Source organism: Ammospiza caudacuta, chromosome 7, assembly GCF_027887145.1.
Source record: "Ammospiza caudacuta isolate bAmmCau1 chromosome 7, bAmmCau1.pri, whole genome shotgun sequence".
Lineage (NCBI taxonomy): Eukaryota > Metazoa > Chordata > Aves > Passeriformes > Passerellidae > Ammospiza > Ammospiza caudacuta.
The window spans coordinates 42,518,639-42,540,051 of record NC_080599.1 but is presented as its reverse complement, the minus strand read 5'-3'; the positions used below and the strand labels follow the sequence as shown (position 1 = coordinate 42,540,051).

Genomic DNA, 21,413 nt, shown 5'->3' with positions numbered 1-21,413 from the left:
TTTTCAGTCTTTTATATTTAAGTTTTAATCTTATTCTTGGCTTGTATTGTGTATTTAGCTACAGACCCCTTTGCCTCCCTGTTTGGAAGTGAATCCTTTGAAGGTGGCTTTGCTGACTTCAGCACGCTGTCCAAGGTAATGTGGAGCTGCTGCTGCTCACAGAAAATGCATGAAACTGCAGTGACAAGGCAAAGCTTACTCAGTTTCATTACAGTTTTGCCACTACTAAACATTTATAATGGCTGATTTGCTTGAAAGAGGTCTTGATAGCAAATTGTCCTGAAATTCTGTGAAGAATGCAATGTAATCTTTTTGGCTTGATAAGTATTTTCTCTCTATTTCCAGTGATGCTATAATTTATTTATTTATTTGTGAATTTGCTGATTTTAGCAGCAAAAGTATTACTTTTGCATGTTTAACTGCTTTCAACTTTATAGTGTTATACACAGTAACCATTCCTGATTTTTCTTTCTGTTCAATCTTCTGGAGTATGTGGATATTTGTAAAAACAAACAAAAGTATTTTCTTTAGCCTTAGTCCAGACTTTTAGTTCTGATTTAATACTGTAATATTGAAGAGAATGTCTGGTAGCACTGCACTGAAAATGTGTGTGTTGTTGTTTTGTTTTTTGAAGGCCAACAATGAGGATCCCTTTACCTCTTCCACATCAGGCTCTGTCAGCAGTGTCACCATAACTAAAAACTTGTTTGAGGAAGCACCAGCTAAAAATGAGGATGTTCCTCCTGCACTGCCCCCTAAGACAGGAACTCCCACCAGACCCTGTCCTCCACCACCTGGTAAGAGCTGACACTGAGATGTGCTCACAATCAGCTGCTTCGCGTTGGCAGAGGGACAGGAATCATGAGGGGAGGGTAAAGGGTCTCAATTTAAAATAAACGAGCAAGATGTGAAACAAGTCCATTCCTGATTGTTTCCTCAAAGTTTTGCATGGTGTTTGGGATTGGAGTTTGAAGACACAAAGGATTTAGAAAACAGGAAAAAAGACTTGTTACAAGTGTGTGCAAGAACACAGCATAGCTGCGAGTTAAATGGTTGCTAATGTGCTACACTGTGAATCTTGAATTAAATTATGCTTAAAGTGAGAATTTGGTGTGCTTTATACATTGGAAACACAGATGGGTTTAATGGAAAATGAATTAAATAGGGTTAAAGAACTGGCTTAGATTTTCAGGTTAACTTTTTCTAGGTGGCCTTTCCAGAGGTCTGTAGCAGTAACAGTAATAAAGCCAAGTTCCCTGGGCTGTTTTCTCCTCAGTGATAGAGGAGTTTGTGGGATGTTCCATGGCACAAACCACCCTGCTTTCCAGAAAAGGTCATGATTATCATGCATAACAGCACCTTCTTGTGCTTGCAGCAAGGCCATATTACAACAGGCTCCTCGCTCTCAATTTGGTTTTGCAAACATAGTAGAATATATATCTAGTATTCTTTTAAAAATTTCTGTCCTCTGTTTCATTGTCTTTAAAAATTCTACTGCATCATTTGTTTCACTATTACACTAAGGGGATGAGTTTTAAGGTGTTTTGAGAAACTGGCATGAAAGTTAAACGTGTATTCATCTTTTCCTCAAAAGAAGGGGAGCACAGTAGATACAGGAGTGCTCATACTGAAGTTTAAACTCAGCTGTTTGATTTTTAATGTTGGTGTGAGATCTGGTTCATGCTAATACCTTGCAATTTCCATTGTAAATAATATTAAAACAGCTGACATGGCAAGTGGTGATAATTTGAATGTTTGATGTTGGTCCTTATTTAAACATAAAAAGGGTTTCTGACTTGATTCTATGGGAGTGGCTGTGACATGGTGCACTTTTGGAAGGCAAGCTTCTAGGGGTGGAGCAGCAGCTTCCTCAGCAGCAGATAATTGGGAAAAAAATAGGTGGTTTTGATATGCACACTAAAAATGTGATTATTTTGATAACCATTCCCAATTAATTATTTTCCTAATGGAAATAAAATCTGTTTATTTAAATGTAATTATTTCTATTTACTTCCTGGGTTTGATTTGAAACAGTGGAATGCTTTTTCAAAGAAATACCCCAAAATCTTTCTTGTAGTTCTTCTCTCTACTGGAAAAAGTGTAGAAGGGCTACTGCCTCTGAATTCTGTTGCTTCTCTAGATACTGATAAACATTCCCATTGTTTTGATTTCGGGGAAGATTCGGTGATTGTGTATTTTGTATTCTTACAGCTATTAACCCTTCCCAGGCAGAAATAAAACTCCCTGGTTGTCATTTGGAGATGCTTCTCCTCCATTTTTCAAGAAATAGGCAGGCATTATTTGTGAATAACAGAACTGTAAAATCATAGAATGGTTTGGGCTATAGGGGACCTTAAAGATCATTCAGTTCCAAGCCCCTGCCACAGGTAGGTTCACCTTTCTCCAGAGCAGGTGGCTCAAAGTCCCATCCAGGCTGGCCTTGAACACTTCCAGGGATGGGGCAGCAGAGTGATACATGGATAGAACATCATCAGTGAGAGAGATAGCAGGGTTAGCTGGGAAGTGTCTAAGTAAATCATATGTTTCCCAGGGGATGTTCTCCAAATCTCTAAATCATTGCCAGATGAGAATCTCTTTTCATCTTATGAAGTAATTTTAGGTCAATTTTCAAAAATTTTATGTGAAATAATAAGCACCTTTGTTCAATTCTGTAGTTTTAATCTGAAATGGAAGCAGAAGCAAGTTCTAAAATACAGCCACTGCAAGTGTGGAACCACTGGTAGCAGAATTCAGGAAACTGCACTGAAACCTCTTGTGTAAACAGTAACCTACAGAGGGAGTGGTGGGGTGAAATTCAGCTCAGCTCTTCTTGGAAGTCATTGGGTTAATGTCCTCAATGCTGTTGAAAGTTGACTGGGGTTAAGCTGAAAAACCCCCAACAGAATAAGTGGGGGTTTGTCCCTGATTCTGTTTATTTTCAACTTCTTAGGCAAGAATTAACAAAGCAGCTCAGCCTGTGATTGCTTGTTATCATACTCCTTGTTTTAAACTGCAGAAATTCCTGGTCTTAGCATAGGGAGAAAACTTTTTGAAAACTTATAAATGTAATGTATTTCTGCTCTCTGAATAAAATTGTGCTAACTTGATCCAAAGAAATAATAAAAGAGCCTTGCTGGAATGATCAAAGAACAGCTGATAATCAGAAAACAATACTGTGCTGATAGAAAAGGTGCTCAAAACTGTTAGAAATTCTCTTTCCAAAACAGTTAATTATATATAACTGTTCCTGACTCATTAACATACATGTGTTCCTTTTTACCTGATTACCCTTTCAGAAAGTGTGGGCTGTACCCTCATTTTTTAAATTGGAACCCTTCCCCTGAAACTACAGCTCCACTAGTTTGTGGGAAGAGGTTGCATTCTAAGTAGCTTTTGAATGGGGTTTTTTTTTACTAGTTGTGGCATGTTATTACCTGCTATCTGAAATTCATTTTAAATTCATTTTAATCTAAGGGAAAAGACCTATCAATCAAATAGACTCTTCAGATTCCTTTAAGTCGAGCGACCCATTTCAGCCTTTCCCCACCCCAGACATTCCCAAAGAACAAGAAGCAGATCTATTCTGTGATCCATTTGCTCCCACCAGCATCAGTAAAGAGGCTGACCCCAACAATTTTGCAAACTTCAGTACTGTGAGTAAACACTTTTTACATTTGTTTCAGTATAACAGCAGCTTTGAAATGTTCACACTGAAGTCTTCAGTCTAATTTAAATTATTAAAACATATCCCATGTACACAAGGGATATTGCTTCCAGTTAAAACAGTGTTTACATTTAGTTTACAGCTGAGGCTGTCCTAAAACAAAATGCTGCAAAATGTTGTAGTTAATGTTTAAATCGCATTGGTTTTATGCCTTTTTTCATACCTTCTAGATTTTAGAGGAGAGGACTTCAAAAATATCTATGTTCTAGGGATTATCCATTTTATCAATGTGTGCAGCAGATTTAAATTACAAATCTATAACAAGCACACTGTTAACTACCCAATTAAAAATAAACCAAAATGTGATTTTAATTTAACTGCCACTGAACTGTTTGGTCGTAATTTTAATGTACTGAAATACTGATAAACAGCCTCATAACAGTGTATGTTAATGAAATATAATTTGATGAGTTTTGAATGGTTAGTAAATTCCAGACTTATGCACAATGAAGTAAAATAGTAAGTGTCTCTTTATAACCAGAATTCATTTCATAGAAGTCGTGGTGTCCAAGCAGTAGAAGCAAATCTAAAGGTTTGTGCATGCCTATATATTATTTTTTTTTCTTTTGAGCTTTTGCAAGTAGAAGTTTTGAAAGGCATCATCTCACTTTCAATCCTGTTAAATGCAATTTGCATTTACAGTATCTTGACCATACTGCTCTCTCTGTTCAGGCCTAATAAGCTACATGCTTGATTGAAGTAAACTAAGGATTGTCAGGCTCTCAAAGTAGACTTGCACTGGGTTGGTGTGTCTTGGAGCATGGTAACTTCTGAAATGTGGTTATCCATCCGTGGCAGCAGTTAGGGAGACTGAGAAGCCACTTTGAGAGGAGTGGCAAAAATGTTCATTGTCTTTGTGAAGGAAATAGTGTTATTTTCCAGCTGCAGTTACTGAAAATACTGAGTGCACCATGGAGAAAACTGAGGTGTTTCTGCTTTTATTTCCCCAAGAAGCAGCTCAGGGCAGAGATCTGGAGTCTCTAACCTCTAACCCTTTCAGTTAATGCTGGGACATCTGTGAGGACACAGGCTTCACCTACCTCTTCATTTTTCTGCATGTTTGCTAGGAAGAAACTTTAGCATAATCTTTTGTGTTTTATTTAAGATAATACCCTTAGCTCTCTCTGATTTATAACCATTGTGCCAGAGGTGTTTAGTTCACAATCAGTTCTCATCAATATCCATGGAAATAATCTGTTCTTTTTTCCCCTCTAATATCATGCTGACCTTTCTCTGTATTACTACCAGCTTTCTAACTCCACAGTTACCCTTATCATTTTGCTGCTTCTTAGCAGCAATATTTGTCATCTGCACATTCAGAAACAGTCAGTCTACAGCTAAATTTTTGCAGTCATTTTCACTGAAAAAGTCATCCCTAATGAAAGCAGAATAAATCAGGACAGCCTACAGTGTGAATAGGAGTGTGCTTTGCAAAATGTTCTCCTGATTTATTCAAAGGTTTTCTTGTATGGACTGGTATTTAACCAAATAAAACTGTATTTAAATTATAGCACTTTCTGCTCAGTAATGTTTTAGAAACTTAATACTGAAATTTGAAACATGGCATATTTCATTAAAATACATCCTTTTGATGGCTTCAGTGCACTTCTTAATTGTTAAACCTTAGACTAATCCAATATAGTCTATTACAACTACAAAACAAGTAATATTTGAAGACTAGAATATGTACAATTATTGAGAAACTAATTTTCCCTTAAACTGACTGTTTGGACAGTAATAATTTTCACTGTATTATTAATCTGTATCATTTTGTCTTTTAAATTTGCAGTATTCTACTGAGGAAGACATGATTGAATGGGCTAAGAGAGAAAGTGAGAGAGAAGAAAAAGAAAGATTGGCAAGACTAAAACAGCAAGAGCAAGAAGACTTGGAACTGGCTATTGCACTCAGTAAATCTGAAATATCAGAAGCATGAAGTCTAGAATAAGATTTATCTGATGTAAACTGTTTTGTCCCTTTTCCTGAGTACCTAACCTATTTAAATGTTAATCAGAAAATGCATATATACAAGAAACTATGAAAGGTTTTAAATTTCTGAAAGTGATGTGAATGTTCCTGCTAAATTTAATCCTTTTGGTTATTGTTTGAATAATTGTTAAGTTTAGCATTCAGTTTCTCTCAAGTTTACAGGAGAGCAAAGTACTTTTCCCAGCTGAAAGCAAATCAGTTTAAAATGCAGTTAGAGAGATTGGGGTTTGACTGTAATCTATCAGCAGTTGGTAATTGAGCATAAAGTGAACACAGCAATTATTCTGTCATGGCTGACTGTCTCCCATCAAGCAGTTAGTCACTGGAAACCTTTTCTTCTTCTGAAGGGGTTTTAGTAATGCCAGAGTTGGAGAGTGCTTTATTTTATATGTATGCGTATAGATTCTTTTTCTCCTCATTGAAGATTTTATGTTGGGTTTAACATAATCTTCATGAAGTCTCCATCAGAAAGAGTATGTCTTTCTGAAACTTTTATTGCTTTTCCTGCATGATCATAGGTTTTAAGACAGACCTGTTATTTTGTTTTATAAAGCAAATTAAACTGAAAATTCATGTGCATTTGCTGTTGGCTAAGGTGACTGTCAAATTGTGAGACCCCACTGCTACTTGAGCCACATTTGCCTGTGAAATATGCAGCTGAACTGGCAACTTAATGAGTTCCATTTGACATAGGATTGAAAATAGAAAGAAAAAACAGGTAGTCTGATTTCTATTTTTTTTAACCACAGTTGTTTTCTGTATATGTAATTTATTGAATGCCAACTGATAGTTGCACCTTAAACTGAATGATTTCTGAATGGTCACTGAGTCAGAGTAGGATTGATAGAATGTTAATGAAAATAACTTATTGTTCATTTTGAATGAATTCTATTTGGAAAATCAGTTTCATTAAAATAATTCCAAAAAACAAGAATCTTGTGCCCTATCTAAGAAAAATGGATGGCAGCAGCATAAACATCTAGAAGGGGTTTTTTTCTTGCACTTTTAACCTGTGGTATTTCTTTTGAGGAAATTGAAGTGTTTCAACACAAAGCACTGGCGCAAAGGGGGAGAACTCAGCCACACTTCAGTATATTTAAGCTCTTCCCATTACCTGTCAATGCTGCTGTTGCACGAGTTTGAGGGTTTTCAATTTTTTAAGAAAAAATGAGTAACCTGACTGGGATGGTTTTTCTTTTGCACTGGGAGATGAGCATTTGAACACCTGCTCAAAAAAAAGTAACTTAAAATTTTGCAAGTATTAAATAGTTATAACTTATCTTATACATCTTTGTAATGAGTGTACACTAATCTTGCAAATCATATGCTTAACTGGATTACATAGTTTCTTATCTTTTGTTAAAAATGTATACTCAGTGGACCAACACAATATTATATGTATATATTATATATATATTCCTGCTTTCCTTTATGGGATTTAAAGTTTTGAGTCATTTGATGTTACATTTCATGTTACTGACTCTGACTATAGGACTTTTACTCAGACTACCAACAAACCACTGCTGTGAGCTAAATGGCATTACTTTATGAAGTTTTAACTGTTTGTTTTGTTGGTTTTTTTTTTAAACAACTTGTTCAGGTGGGATTAGCCTCTATTTATAGAGTTCCCTTTTGTTTAAAAATTCTAACAATAGCCTGTAATTATGAAGAAATAAAGTTTAAGTACATAAATGTGAACTGTTTGCCTGTTTTTTCAAGAGGGTGCTGTGAGATGTGAGGCATTGTGTGAATTTAATTCAGTGTGAGGTGTCCTGACTGAAGCCTGGTGTGTGTGGCCTTTGCCACCTTTCACACCTGCCATGGGTCACCTTCACAGGAACAGGATCCAGTGGCAGAATTGTGTTGTCTTGTGTTATTTCCCCAGTAACTTCTCAACACTTTCATTTACCTACCTAAGTTTTAATTGGCTGTTTCAGAATTTGAATATTTACTAAATTATGACTTCAGTATTGGAGTGTTTCAATTGTGCTTTAGCCTGAATCTTCTAAGTCATTGTGTGCAGGGATGTGCAAACTCATGGTTTTGTGTTTGCAATACTGACAGAATGGTAATTTAGATTAAACCAGATTTAGATAACAGAGGGTAAGGTTGGGAAAGTAACACATATGTTCAAAATATTGGCAACCAAAGTCCTGTTTTCTTCTTATGGAATTCTATATCATGTAATTGAATACTCTTGAATTTAATTCTGTTGTTAACCAGAGTGAACATGAAGACTGGCTTTCAGATGAATCCATTTTTTCTTATAAGAAGGAAGAGAACAGTGATTTTCCCTAATCAAAATCTTTTTTGTTTTTTTTTTTTTTTTTTTTTTTTTTTTTTTTTTTTTTTTGTGGTAGGCAGATTGGAGTTTAGTTGCTTATGTTAGCGTTACTGAACTCTTGAATTCTCTGCAGAATTGTGTTTGCAGGGACCTCCAAGACTTAAATTAGAAAAGGCACAGAAGTAAAGAGGAAGGGAGGGAAGACAGCATAATGTTATCCCAGAAAAGGTGGGAAGGAACTTGTAATTGCTCAGCTGACAAGCCATCAGTCAGTAATATCCTGAAACAGAAGTCATTTTTATCCACAAGCTCTTTAAAGAAACGAGGAGTAGCAAAACACACATCAATAACAGAGCTGCATTCCCATTCCTTGCTCAGAATACTTCAGAATTCCTGTGGTGCCAAAATGGAGACATCTGGAGCTGCCTGGACTTTAGATATTAACTGAAAACAAAGAGCATTAGTTTTTAGAGCAGGTGATAGAGGGGGGAAAATGCTGCATTGTTTGGATGTGTGTTCAGGAGGTCAGGATGTTGTTTCTAGTTATCTCTTGCTGATTTAATAAGTGAGTATGGACAAACCACTTAATGCGAAGCCATTTCCTGTTGTGTAAGTGATAACAGGTCTCACAGTTGTTACATAACTGCTCTAATCTGGAAACACAACCTTGAGCAGAGTAAAAGGAATTTTATCCCATTTTACTTTTGTAACCTGTAGATAGGATCAAAGTTATGAGGTGTTTTCTCTGTTGGTGTAAGCAGCCAGTTGCAGTCCTATACAGGACTATACAAATAACTGGAAATAAATAAAGTATTTAACAGAAGTACTGTTTTATACAAGATGTTTGAGGGTTTATTTTGCTAGTAATACAGGGAGAAATTCTTGCTTTTGACTTCAGAGGTCTGTCCTGGCCAAGAGATCCTGTAACACTGCAAGTTGCCAGCTCTCTCAGGTTTGCATGTGCCAGCTGTCTCTGATCCACACAGACTGATTCTCCTGTGTGGCCAGAATTACTGTTTATTCTCTTGAGACTAGCACTGAAATGTTTGTATTCAAAGCCAGAAGATCTTTAGGATGGTTTTCCATAGAATGCAGTCTCTCCTGAGATGCTACATGAACAGGTGTGGTCACTTACAAAGAAAAAAGTCATTTTAAAAGACTTGGTGGGTTTTTAGGTAAAATCCTTGTAGATTTTTTTTAATACTTACTGAAGCTCTGCTGAGACCTCCTTATTTTTAAAATTAGAATCCTTGAGTTCCAGACAGTTCTGAGGATTTTGGAGTGTGAATCTCATTCTGGGCCCACATTCAGCAATAATTTTTACTGAATAAATAGTTCAGTTGAAGCTCAAATCGCTGACCCTGAATCCTGAAAAAGGTAAAGTACTTGTTGAATGTTAAACTCATGTATTTAAATTCTCTAATTTTCTTTAATATGCTATCCATTTAACTTAAAATATTTATTTTATTTTACTGTCAGATATTAAAAGCAGAGCTGTTCTCAAATATACGATACTATTAATTAACAAAACATACAATACTATTAATACTACTAATACAACATCTAATTCTAAAAGTTGTAAAAAGCAATTTAGAGTATATTTTGGTGATTTTATTAATAAAAATGTTGTTTAAGTTAGCTGTGACTGGCTACTGACAATGGGCTGAAGTGCAGAACGGCACAGGAGGTCTGGCTTCATGGTGAACGCTGGGAGCTGGAATGTATGAGCCTCACAATCCAGAAAATGGAATGTATGTAAACAGGTGTTTTATTCTGGAAAACGTGGGCTTGCATTTGTACCAAAGCAGCTCTTTTGGCAAAGAAAGCACGGGAAGGTGCTTGTCACAACTCTTTTTGCTATCCCTCACTGAGCCAAAACGCTTGATTTAGTGGAGACAATCATGACTTGTTGGCTGGTGTCAGAAGAGGGAATCATCCCTCAGTCTCTGGATGTCTGCCTCGGCTCTGGGAGCAGCTGCACCCCGAGCGCTGGAGCGTGAGCCCGTCCTGCCACCCACCCCTTGTTCCTCACCTCACGAGCCACATTGTCGGTGTGCAGCTAATAAATTCCTTCTTTTTTTAACCTTATACACCCACTGTTCCCGTTAATGTGCCCATTGTTTCTTTATGTCAACCCAGTCCTTCTGTTTGTCCTGCCACTCCCTCGGCCGCGTATACCTTTGCCTTCCTTTGCCTTGTTCATTTCCTTGCACAGGCTCCTTTCTTTTGTTAATCTCTTCTGAACTGTTATCCCCGTAACCCTGAAGCTGCGTGATTGATACGACTATAACATAAATAATGGCCAAAATAATGCAAATTTTTTCAGTATTGCATATTCTATTTGCAATTTCAGTGGGTTTGGTTTTCTTTAAGGGAAGAGGCAAGTTAAAATTGTAAATATTTATTTTGTTTATTAATTTTATGTTAATGAACAAATGAAAGAATTTAATTAGTTAAGTCTAATTATTTTTGTGATTTAGTCATAACTTGGTCCCTCTGATGTCTGAGCCCTGTGGGGTGTTACCCCTGTGCTACAACTCGCTGGGGGTAGACAGCTGCACCCTGGCAAACCCTGCCTTGGCAGCAGCTGCAGAGTGCAGCTAATTGAAAACCTGGCGAAATATGAATTATGTTTTCCTCATGCTTCTTCTCGAGAGGAATTAACGACTCTCAATTCCAGCACACGCAAGCGATGCCCGCGTTCCTCTGGGCCGTTCCCGGTGCAGAGCGACACGCCCGGGTCCCGCCCGAGCGCTGCGGTGGGACCGTAACCCCGGGGCAGCACCGCGTTCCCCCGGTGCCCTCCCATCCCCATTACCATCCCATCCCATCCCATCCCCGCCGCCGGCGGAGGGCGGGCGCTGCCGCAGCCGCTCACCTGCGGGGGCGGCCCCTCCGCCCGGCCCGGCCCGGCCCGGCCCTGCCCGAACATGCGCCGAGGCTCCGGCTGCCGCCGCTCCACGCACACCATGCGAGCGGGCTGCGGCGGCCGCCGGGGAGCAGCAGTAGCAGCAGCAGCGCCAGCCGAGCCCGCCGCCCGCCCGCCTTGCCCTCAGCCGCTGCCCGTCGCGACGCCTCCATGGACGCCCAGCCGGCCGGCAGCGCCGGTGCTCGGTACGAGGCTGGGGCGGGCCGGGGGGCCGGGCCGGGGGTCGCCAGGGACAGCGCCGCCTCATCGGGCTCTGGGGGTGCTCCGGCCCGGGCGGGAGGAGCGGCCGGAGCGGAGGGTCCGGCCGCGGGACGGTGTGAGGGGTGTGAGGGCGTGGGGTTCTGGGCGCTGCGGCCCCTGAGGGCAGGTCGGGCCCCCGGGCCCCTGCTCGGGGCTGGGGCCGGAGCCGCCTGCGGCCCGTGGGCAAGGGCTGCCCAGGCCGGGACCGACAGGGCCACCCCACGGACCGCTCCGGCCACCGGGCTGACCCCGCTGTGCCCACCTGTGCCGGCTGAGCAGGCACAAACTCGTTCTTGCACTTTGAGGGGGTTTTCTTTTTTCTTAGACAAGAGCATTAGCTTGAGCTAATTACATACCTGCGCAGCAGCCCTTCAGTAGTTATATGCAAATTGCCTTTGGGCTTCAAAGGGTTGCTGAAGAGCGTGTCATGTCTGTGGAAGACCAGGTCCTTTTGCTTGAGCTCCTGTTTGTGCAGCTTGCAACACACCGTGACAGCTGTTCTTTACCCTGTAACTCAGTACCCTCAAGAGGGAGCTGCAGGTGGATAACTTTCTCCATTCCAGGTGTGCACTCCCACTGCCCCTAAAATACATAAACTTCCATTGTGTGCGTGTGAGAGTTGTTTCTTCAAAGCTGAATCAGTCTGCAAATAACATTCTTCCCCCATGATGACGGTGTGTTAAATTGTAGACATGGCTGCGTTAAAGGTCGGCTTGTGGATTCTGTATTTGACATAAGACATTTATAATCATCTGTGCAGGAGCAGAAGCTTTTAAAAGTGCATTTGTTGGAGAAGTTTGCTGCTTAGAAGAGTGGTAATGGCTCTGTTCGCGGCTCTTCATCAGGTGTTTGGAGCAGTGGTGTGCTCTCTCTCTGGCTGCACACTTTCCCTTTATCTTAAAGTTGAAAACAGCAAACATTTACCTGAGACTTTACTTCTGCTGAAGAAACCATGATGGGAAAAACCATTTCCTGAACTTTAGATTATAGAAGCTGTACAATAGTGCTCTTTTTTGGTGGCATTGATATTAATGTTAGAGTTATTACAGAGATCAAAAGAGGTGGTCTAGTGGCATTTAAAGCAGCAAAGTCCTGTGGGATTTAAAAATCTAGAGTGCTACACTTGCTAATGATCAAAAATGACCTGTCTATTAGTATTTATATATATAACCCCTCCTGGAAGTGCTCAGGGTCTGGTTGGATGGGGCTCTGAGCAACTTTGTGTAGTGGAAGGTGTGCCTGCCCCCAGCACAGGTATGGAATGAGATAATGTTCAAAGTCCTTTCCAGCCCTGTGAATTCTATGATTCTGTAGTTTTTAAGAGTTTTATATAATTTTTTTCCATGCTCCATAATTCTTTAACAGATGGCCCAGCAATTTAAAAAGTATTTTTTAACTCCAGGCTGGAGAGGTGGGCTGTGTGTTTGTAATAATGATGTTAAATGATACCGTAGGTGCTGTGTTTGCACTGACAGTAGCAGCAGGCTGAGGGACTGCAGTTGCATTGTGCTTCAGGAAGTTCTGAGCGTGGGGAACAATGTGTGCAGAAATATTTAGAAGCAGGAGGGAGCTGGGTGAATTTTCCAGGTGGGGCAGGTTGTCCCCAAAGTCTGTGTTACTGAAGCTGCTGGAGCTCTCGGTGCTGGCTCCTCATCGCCTTTCTGGAGCTCCATCTGCTGGAACCAGCTCTCCCATTCCAGGGTGACACTGCTCTGGGATCTAAAGGGATTCAGGTGTTTGCAGTACTGTGCTACAAAGTGTTGAAAAGATCTATCAGGATTTTGGCTAGTTTGTGGGAAAAGATTACTATTTCCTTATTGTAGCCCACATTTTACTTAAATCGCTCCTTTAAATTCCCAGTGAAGCTCCCAGACAGTGTTTCCACAGATCTGAATTTGTGGTTTCTTTAGGTATCATGTGTGTTTTGGGAATAGATTATCAGATCATCGTTGGAGGAAAAATGATCTAGTGGAATGATTGGAACTGAAAAGTAAACAGATATTTGAGCAGGGATGATGAAAAATGACACCTCCCATTTTAGAGATTTTCAGCTGTTGTCTTCAACTTGATAATAAAACTTTGAGTCATCTGTTGTGAAAAAGCAATTGTGAGAAGAAAAGTCTCCATCTAAGGATGGTCATTCAGATACACTTGACTCAATGGCTGGAGCCTCAGCTGTGTATCAAACAGAATGCAGTACTGAACTTGGATGTCATTTTACATTTCTTTCTGACTAAAATTGCCATCCTGAACTCATGAAATCTTCTCACTGCATCTGCATTAAAACTTACTTTTTACCAATCCTTGTTTCCTGTCAGAACAAAAAAAATTGACAGAAAGATCCCAAGCTAACTGAATCAGAGTTCAACATCAGCCTCACTTGTTTTGGTTTTCTTTGTTTTTTCTCCTCAGGTAGTTTGCTTAGTTGTTTTTGCACTCTGAAATGGAGAGAATAATAACTATTTTCTTCTTGAAACCACTGTGCCAAAGAATAACTCTTCAAAAAGGCCTTGGCAATGCTGAGTGCCAAGACAACTTTCTACTGAAACTTCTTTTTCTGTTCTTGAGTATTGATTCAGTGGGCACGTTCAGAGAACTGTACAGGTGTATTGAAGTGCCATGCTTGAATTTTTACTTAATTGGAGAGAAGGTGGCATTGTTAGTGATCAAGGTGCTGTGAAGTATGCTTTGCAGGTGACTTGTGAAGAATAAACTCAGGCTGTTGGAAGCTCTCAGGGAAACATAATCTGTAATGTCACAAAGCAATGATTACAGGCAAAGCAGCAACCCCTATTTGCTCAGGTATTTTGTGTCATTCCTACATATTATTTCTATGGGACCATAAGATACTGTTCAGTAGTGGAATGATTTTAAAAAGCATTTTTTAGAGTTGCAACAAAACATGTTACAGAGTAATTTATTTTGAAAAGACTTTGCTTAGATTTAATAAAAAACAAAGAAACAAACACAATCAAATGAAATAAAACCAAACAAAGAAGCATTTCAACTCACATGAAGTACTGCAGGAAAATGCTTTTTGGGCTAGAATGTGTATTTCATCCCTTCTATGTTGGTCACCACATTGAAGTCTGAAAGAAGTGAAGTGTAAGCATAAACAAGTACAAACCAGACACAGCAGAGTGAGTTTGCATTTTGTTCATGCTTTGTTTGTTTGCTGGGTACCTAATTGTGCTCAGTACCATTGCATGGTAGTGGGCTAGTGCAGCTCTTGCTGATTTTTTTTTTCTCATTAATTTTAGTGAGATGAGGATTAGACCTTTAAAAATTGAGAATAACTATGTCAGAAGTGTAGGTGGACCAGAGGCAGGAAAACTGAAAAGTCAGAGGACTTGGAAAAAAGAGCAAGTGGGTATTATAAGGTTCTTTAAATGATAACAATCACACATGCCCTTCAAAGTGACAAAGATTGTAGATCATCTGAATTTAAAAATAAGAGCTATTAATGCTTGCTAAACATTACTGTGGTGTGATTGATGATGAAAATTTACTCCTAATTGCAGCAATACTGTTAATTTCTGTAATTCTGAATGTATTTGTTTAATTTCAATGTTGATCCTGTGTGAGGTAACTTTTTCTTTGTACATTTCAATAGATCAGTGCTGTTGCAGGACTTTGGGCTTATTTTTGTAATATTCCAGACTGGATTGTGTCTTTTTATATATTTTCATTCTGTCTGATGCAGGCAGTTCTGCTGCCTGGGAGTGCTCACCCACAGTGGTGCATTTCACCCTCTGAGCAGTCATGGCAGCACAACAAGGAAAGGGAACACAGAAATGACACCACTACATTTTATTTGTCTGAACAAACCTATCTTAATGAATTTATTGCACTGTTTGCCCATTCAAATACAGGATGAGAACTGTGAGCCTAATGCAAACTAGATCCTGCTTGGTCCAAGTTAAACATGGTGGGACCAAGGGCAGAACACGATTCTCTGCCAATTCCCTGGTCTTTGTGCTGCTCACTGCACTGCTTTGTCACAACCCTTTGATTTGTGAGCTTTTGCTGGAATGGAAGAGCTTTTTTTAAAGACCTTTGACATTGCTGAGGCATCAATAACTCAGTGATTTGAGAGCTGAATTAACTTCAAAAATAAATGGTGTCATACTCCATGTACAACTTGAAATACTATGAATTCCAGAGTTGAATCACTGTTGTGTCTCTGTGCAGAATATTTGGAGAATATGAATATTGAAACCTTTCCAGTTGCTTTGTTGTTGAAGTAATGGCATTTCTGCAGCACTGAGGAGTCTTAGACATGGGCCAGAAAAGTGTTCAGGAACACAGAAAGATAAATGCTGAGGTATTAACAGCTTGGCACATAGAACAGGAAGGGATATGGGAGAATTAATTTTCTTGCATTAACTTATTTGCTTTTGAATTATGAAGATATTTCTGTATTGTCTGAAAACTGAATAGTCACAAATTATTGTGAGAACTGCTTATTTGGTCTTTTCATGCAAGATTATTTCTGATCTCATGCGGGTTTGGAAATGCTTGCAGAAGAAAAGAATTCTTCCCAAGTGTTGTGCTTTTTGTTCTCTTTGAATGTTGAGATTTTTTTCAGGCTGACAACTTGTAGTGCAGTGTTGCTCAAAGAAGTCAACTATTTAGAAAAGTAATAGTGGATTTAGGAATGATGTGGAAAAGGCTAAAGGAGGTAACCCCAGGTATCTCCTGATGGTCCCTGTGATTATCCAGCACTAGGAGGACAGAAAATGGTGTCATGGCAAGAAGAATTTCCATATTTCTACATCTTTTGTAAAGAGGCAGTGGGAAGGACATCGTGGCGTCAGTGGTGGTGCCATGGGATGTGAACTGCTGAGCCTTTGCACGAAAAGGGCCCAGGGAGGAACTCTTGGGGACACAGCAGGGAATGAAGACCCCCAGCCTTTTCCCTGCATAGACTGTGAGGGGATAAAAGCCTGGGGGTCCCTCTGAGGCACCAGCTCAAGCTGTTATTTTGTTATTGTACCAAGATGAAATAAATTAAAGGACTGGGACATCTGAGACTCTGTTATAGTAAATTTGAGGTGGAGCCTGTCTCACTGTGAGTGTGGGATGTGCAGCTCTGAAGGGGCTTTGGCCCCATCCAGGAGCTCACTGTGACTGCCAGTGGCTCCTGGATGCTCAGACAGGGAACTTTCCTTAACACTGAAACTGAGGCCTTTGAAATGTGCTTTGGGAGGCTCCCACATCTGTGACTGATTGAAGTGTTAGCACTGGTGAAGCTTAAGTGGTGTTTGATTCTTTGTGTTTTATTCTCCTCCTCCAAATGAAGCTACCCATGCATGCAACCTCAGCTGACTTATGCAGATAAGGTAGATTTGGCAGAGAAATGCATCCATATTTTAGGATATGACTGATTTAACTTGCTTTTAATGTTTCACAGTACTGAAGGAGCTCTTGAATTACTATTAAAAGCATTACTACAAAGGCACAAACCTCAGCCTTACCTTTCTTTGTAAAGTTCTGATAATTACTGAGGCTGAGTATTTTAGAATTTTGCACAGTAAAAGGTTCAAGATGCTTTTTTTATTGAAGAAGTCTGTAAAACCCGGTGACAAATCACAAAGCTTATGCACTGCAAACTCATAGTAAGAAACCAGCCAACATCATGCAGACAGTGAAATAAAATTATACATAAATATGGTAACTCCCATGCTCAAAAATCATGTGTCTATGTGTCTCTTTCCTTTTGACAATGGAAAACATTATTTTTTAAGATGCTTTACTGTTCATTAGTATTCCAGATTTTAGTTTTGCTTATTTTTGCTTATTCATTTTGTTTGGTACTGCTGTTGACATAGAAGGGATCTGGTGCTTAAGTAGAAGGGGCATTGCCTGGGATATTCCAAGGAGCTGGAGACAGTGGGGATGCAGCAGAGTAAGGAGAGCAGCTCTTGCTGCAACTCCCAGGATGTGCTATGGTTGTGATTTGTGAAGCAACCCCTCTCGTGCTCCCTGGGGCAGAGAACAACGATTTCATGAATAACAAAACCACAAGAAGAACCATATGACTGTCCTTGCAAAACCTGCTGCCCAAAAGCGAGAAAGGAAAGAACCTTGTAAAACCAGCCGGGAAATGGCCTAAATGTGGAAATATTTCAGATCTGAGGTTCTTACAGTTGTTTTCTTTACTTAAAAAAAAGCATACATCTATGTGGGGAGGGAGAGGTTGCATACTGAAGGTTGTCTGAGCATACAGTTTTTTCTAGAGAAGTGGTATTCAAATAAATCCTGCCAAATCAAGTCTTGAAGAACTTGGCAGAGACAGCCAGAGCCTTCACCATACAGGGCTTTAAGGACTATTTGGAGAATACAGTTTTAATTAGAAATTGTACAAACATCTAGTGAGAATGATGAAAAACCTTTTCAGAGTAGCCCGTGATCCTGCCATGGAACCAGCCAGTTAATTTTAGGTTGTAACCAGTAGTTATTGCCAGCTAGGGAAAAAAACCCAGTAATATATTTTATCTCCTGCTGTGGCCCAGGTACACAATGCTGTTAGGAGCATGTAATGGAGTCATTATTGGGACAGCCTGTGGATCTATTACAGTAATTTTTGTACCAAATGCAGCACAGGCTTTTCTGTACAGGATGCCATAAAACCAGCAAGAGATTTAATCATGTATATTAATGGCTTCAGAGTGTCTTCCTGGAATTGTCCTTTGCTAGTTTATCATTTTTGGGTCTTCCTTCTGCAGTGTATGTCTTCATTATTGGTACTGCTTTGGGTAATCTAGCAAACAGATAATTTCTGCCATTAGATGCTCTTGGAGAAACTAATTTATGTAAGTAGATCATGGCTGATCAACTTCCACAGTCCGGCTCTTGTAATGAGTGGAAGGACTGGTACTGCTGCTTGTAGTTGTGTACAGGGCTGGTACAGCTGATGTGCCAGCAAAGCCATTCAGGGGAATTCACTGGTGCATTTTGGGAAAAATCAGCCAGATGCACTCACTCCACTGATTAAATTGTTAGTGCCAAGTCGCCTCATTTTCCATGGCATTAAAGAGAGATTGTTACAAACAGCGTGTAAAGTCCCAGTTCCTCCCGAAGGTACAGCAACTAACGAGAAGCAGCAGTTTGGCTGCTGGATCGGAGCCTGTTTTGTGGAGAATCCTTGCTGGGAAGAAGCACTTGCTTTGTCTCTCGCCTGCGTGGTTCTCACATTCGCAGCAATTACTGCCTGAGTGCCGCCTGTCAGCTGCTCTCGCTTGGCTCTCCGTTCTGGTTCGCAGCTTTCTGATGTGGGCCACTGCCACATGCAGTAATTCTTGTTGTTTCAGGGCTGTAATTACAAGGGGATTTGGCTTCTGCCTGCTCTGGGCAGGAGGAAAGGTGGCCAGTGCTGCTGCTGCTCGTTCCAGACAGGTCTGTAGATCAGAGATAGGCTGGCAGCCGCCAGCCCCTGCTACACTGGAGGTATCCAGCTGCATTTGGATGCCGTGGCACATGAGCCGGCTGTGGCACGGCCGGGTTTGTAGGATGTGGCCGGTGGATTATGCGGGTTTGTAGGATGTGGCCGGTGGATTATGCAGGTTTGTAGGATGTGGCCGGTGGATTAGCGATGCTCCCGTTCCCCGCAGTGCCCAATCGCAGAGCGGTGCCGCAGCAGGCGCTGCCCTGCGCTCCCACCGGGGCTGGCGCTCGCAGCCGGCTCAGGAGCACCGAGCGCTGCCGATGTTGGAGCCCGAAAGCTGAGCGGGCTTGCAATGACTATGTCAGAACGCGCAGGACACTCGGCAGAGCGGTGAGTAGCAGCACGCAGCATTTTGCGTTTGGCTTTGAGGCAGTTCTGATCCCGCTGTTGGAAGCAGGAGGGATCTGCAGCCCCCCGAAGCATGACTAATCAGTTTGCTAAAATGCTGAGCACCCTCGAGTTTAAAGCATTTCTGCCCTGTTGTTAACAGGGACAAGTGATGGTTCGTAGCATTTATGGAGGTGTGTATTTTACCCAGGTCTTAACTTGGCTTGGGAGCTGCATCCTGTGCAGGTTTCCTTGGAGTATGAGGGAAATGTGCTGCTTGTGGTGCTGCTGTGGGTAGCAGTGTGTATTGTTATTCCAGAAAAGATGCCAATAATTACAGTATCTTGTTTCTGCTTTGAGCTTCAACAGTGGTTTTATTCTTTGTCATCTTTCTGTTTCAAAGGAGCATTTTGAAAAGGTTTATTTGTATTGAATGGGGTAATTCTGCTGCATGACAAGAAACAAAAAAACCAAAAAACCCAGGTAAAATGCTACTAGTCTAAATATTTTAAAACAGGTGAAGATGTGCTTTATTGTTAAATATATTACTTGGTTCAGGGACACAGATTTAAAACCAGAAAGGTAGGAGTTTTAATACAATAAGCAATAATTGACCGAGTTTTAATAATTAAGCAGGGCTCAGAATAGCTCAGAGGAGGCAGACATGATATTGCATTTTGTATGAGGCGGATGCCAAAACTTGGTTAATCAATGCTTGCAAAGCACTCACAGAGTGTCTTGGGTGCAAAAGGATTTGCAGTGGAGCTGAACTTGAGATGACAAAGCCACTAGGAACAGTGTCACATAGTGTTTGTCTCAAATTTAGTCCTGCTTTTTGTATATATAATTAAACTCTATTTCTTTGCAGTCATTATTTGTGAAACCAAAATCAAACCACTGCTGCAGTGGGTGGTTATTACTGATGCTATCTGCTCGTGCTGTGCTCCCCTGCCTTCTCCTTAAGATGTTATCAGGACTTTGCTTTCTGGTTTTCCTTTCAGCATTCTGTGTTGTGCTACTTTTTAAGGAACTAACACAGTTTCTAAGTCACAAGATAGATCACATTAGTTAGAGCTGTTCAGAATCAGGAACATGGTGAGGATTTGTTTGTATTTTGTTAGAGGATGTTTTCTACATGCTTGTATACAATATATTAGTGCGGGGTAGCTCTTTGATCATTAGATGCAGATGTTTCAGTGTCCTAACACTGCCTAGGTGACCTTAACTTCATTAGTGCAAGGCTTTATTGTTTCTTTTGTGGATTTTTTTTTTGTCCAGCAGTTCTGGTGGTGATGAACTTGGGCCAAACTAACTCAGCTGGTCTGTATTATCCTATTGCCAATAATTTAAAGACCAGCTGAGAAGCCTTGTGACAGGTCAGGCTGACATCTGAATGTTGTAAAGGAGAAAAGTACAGCCAGAGTAAGTAACTGAGAATCTTCTGACTTTGAGATACCACAGTAGTTTATTCTGAGTGCAGTGGCACTTCTCAGAGACAGTGATGTTCCCACAAAGATGCACAATGGGAAGTGTTAACCCACCTGTGAGTTTGTAGTGGTTTGTTGGTGAGGCGCCACTCTGAACATGAGCTGAATGAAGGCAGATGCTCCAGCAGCAGTTGGTGTAATATTCTGATGCAGATTGACAATGTCTCATCCCTAAAGTGATAACATGATCATGATGTCACCAGCTGGAGTCTGGCAGCCTTACAGTGAGATGTGCATTGTCACCCAGTGCTTCTGTGTTCCTGCTACCTGAGCTCATCAAATTGCTGTGCTCCCACATGGCAAATTCAGCATTTCCAGGTTCTTACCATAAAGTGTGTGCAGTTTGTTTTGGTTTTTTTCAGAAAAAAACTTCAGTCTCTTTCACATGTTACTTGGTGAAAGCATAGTTAAAAAAAACCTCCAAAACCCCAAATCCACAAACATAATAGGAGTCACTTTCACTTCTTGCAATCACTAAAGATAAAATAGCAGGTTATGCAAGGGAATAAATCTGGGTTTGAGGAAGGGAGGTTCAAGTGCAGCAATAATGCACTGGTAGGAGAACAGATGTGCTGAGCTTGTTGTCTCTTCTGGCAGGTCATCCACGTCAGACCTCAACGTGGCACTGCGTGAATGTATGGCAGCTCTGGATTTATTTCTTAACAACAAGTTCTCAGATGCTTTGGCTTCTCTACAAGCAAAGTAAGTTGATAAGACTTCCTACTTTTTCTCTGTTTATTTTTCTTTTCTTCACCATCTCTCAGGAGATTTTGACCAGACAACTGGTTCTGTTTGGCTCTCTGTTAATAGTTGATAAGTCTTTAGGGTTTTGGTTCAGAAGGGAGAGGTAAGTTAATGTGTAAAGTTTTGGGGAAGACTGATAAGTGCTTTACACTCGTGTGAGTAAATAAAATATTGTTATTTACTCACACGAGTGTAAAGCACTTATTTGTCCTCTAAAATTGATGTCCTCAGCTGTAATGCAG

The 21,413-nt window shown here is 40.5% G+C and overlaps 2 protein-coding genes across 6 annotated transcripts in view; both read left to right on the top strand.

Annotated features, from left to right (window-relative positions):
* The window catches only part of EPS15 (epidermal growth factor receptor pathway substrate 15), a 67,524-nt gene extending 60,877 nt beyond the window's left edge, over nucleotides 1-6,647 (top strand). For 3 of the 4 annotated variants that reach the window (XM_058808237.1, XM_058808236.1, XM_058808238.1), the window contains 4 exons: nucleotides 59-135; nucleotides 635-797; nucleotides 3,475-3,653; nucleotides 5,514-6,647. In XM_058808237.1, coding sequence (XP_058664220.1) covers nucleotides 59-135; nucleotides 635-797; nucleotides 3,475-3,653; nucleotides 5,514-5,660 — 566 coding nt within the window. In that variant the 3' untranslated portion in view covers nucleotides 5,661-6,647. The remainder of the gene's footprint in view (nucleotides 1-58; nucleotides 136-634; nucleotides 798-3,474; nucleotides 3,654-5,513) is intronic. The other variant, XM_058808239.1, reaches the window with a different exon arrangement.
* Nucleotides 6,648-11,062: 4,415 nt separating this feature from the next.
* The window catches only part of TTC39A (tetratricopeptide repeat domain 39A), a 43,927-nt gene continuing 33,576 nt past the window's right edge, over nucleotides 11,063-21,413 (top strand). Inside the window, exons 1-2 of one of the 2 annotated variants that reach the window (XM_058808246.1) lie at nucleotides 11,063-11,111; nucleotides 21,025-21,129. In XM_058808246.1, the coding sequence (XP_058664229.1) occupies nucleotides 11,077-11,111; nucleotides 21,025-21,129 (140 nt within the window). In that variant the 5' untranslated portion in view covers nucleotides 11,063-11,076. Of the gene's footprint in view, nucleotides 11,112-18,885; nucleotides 18,944-21,024; nucleotides 21,130-21,413 lie in introns of those variants that run through there. The other variant, XM_058808245.1, reaches the window with a different exon arrangement.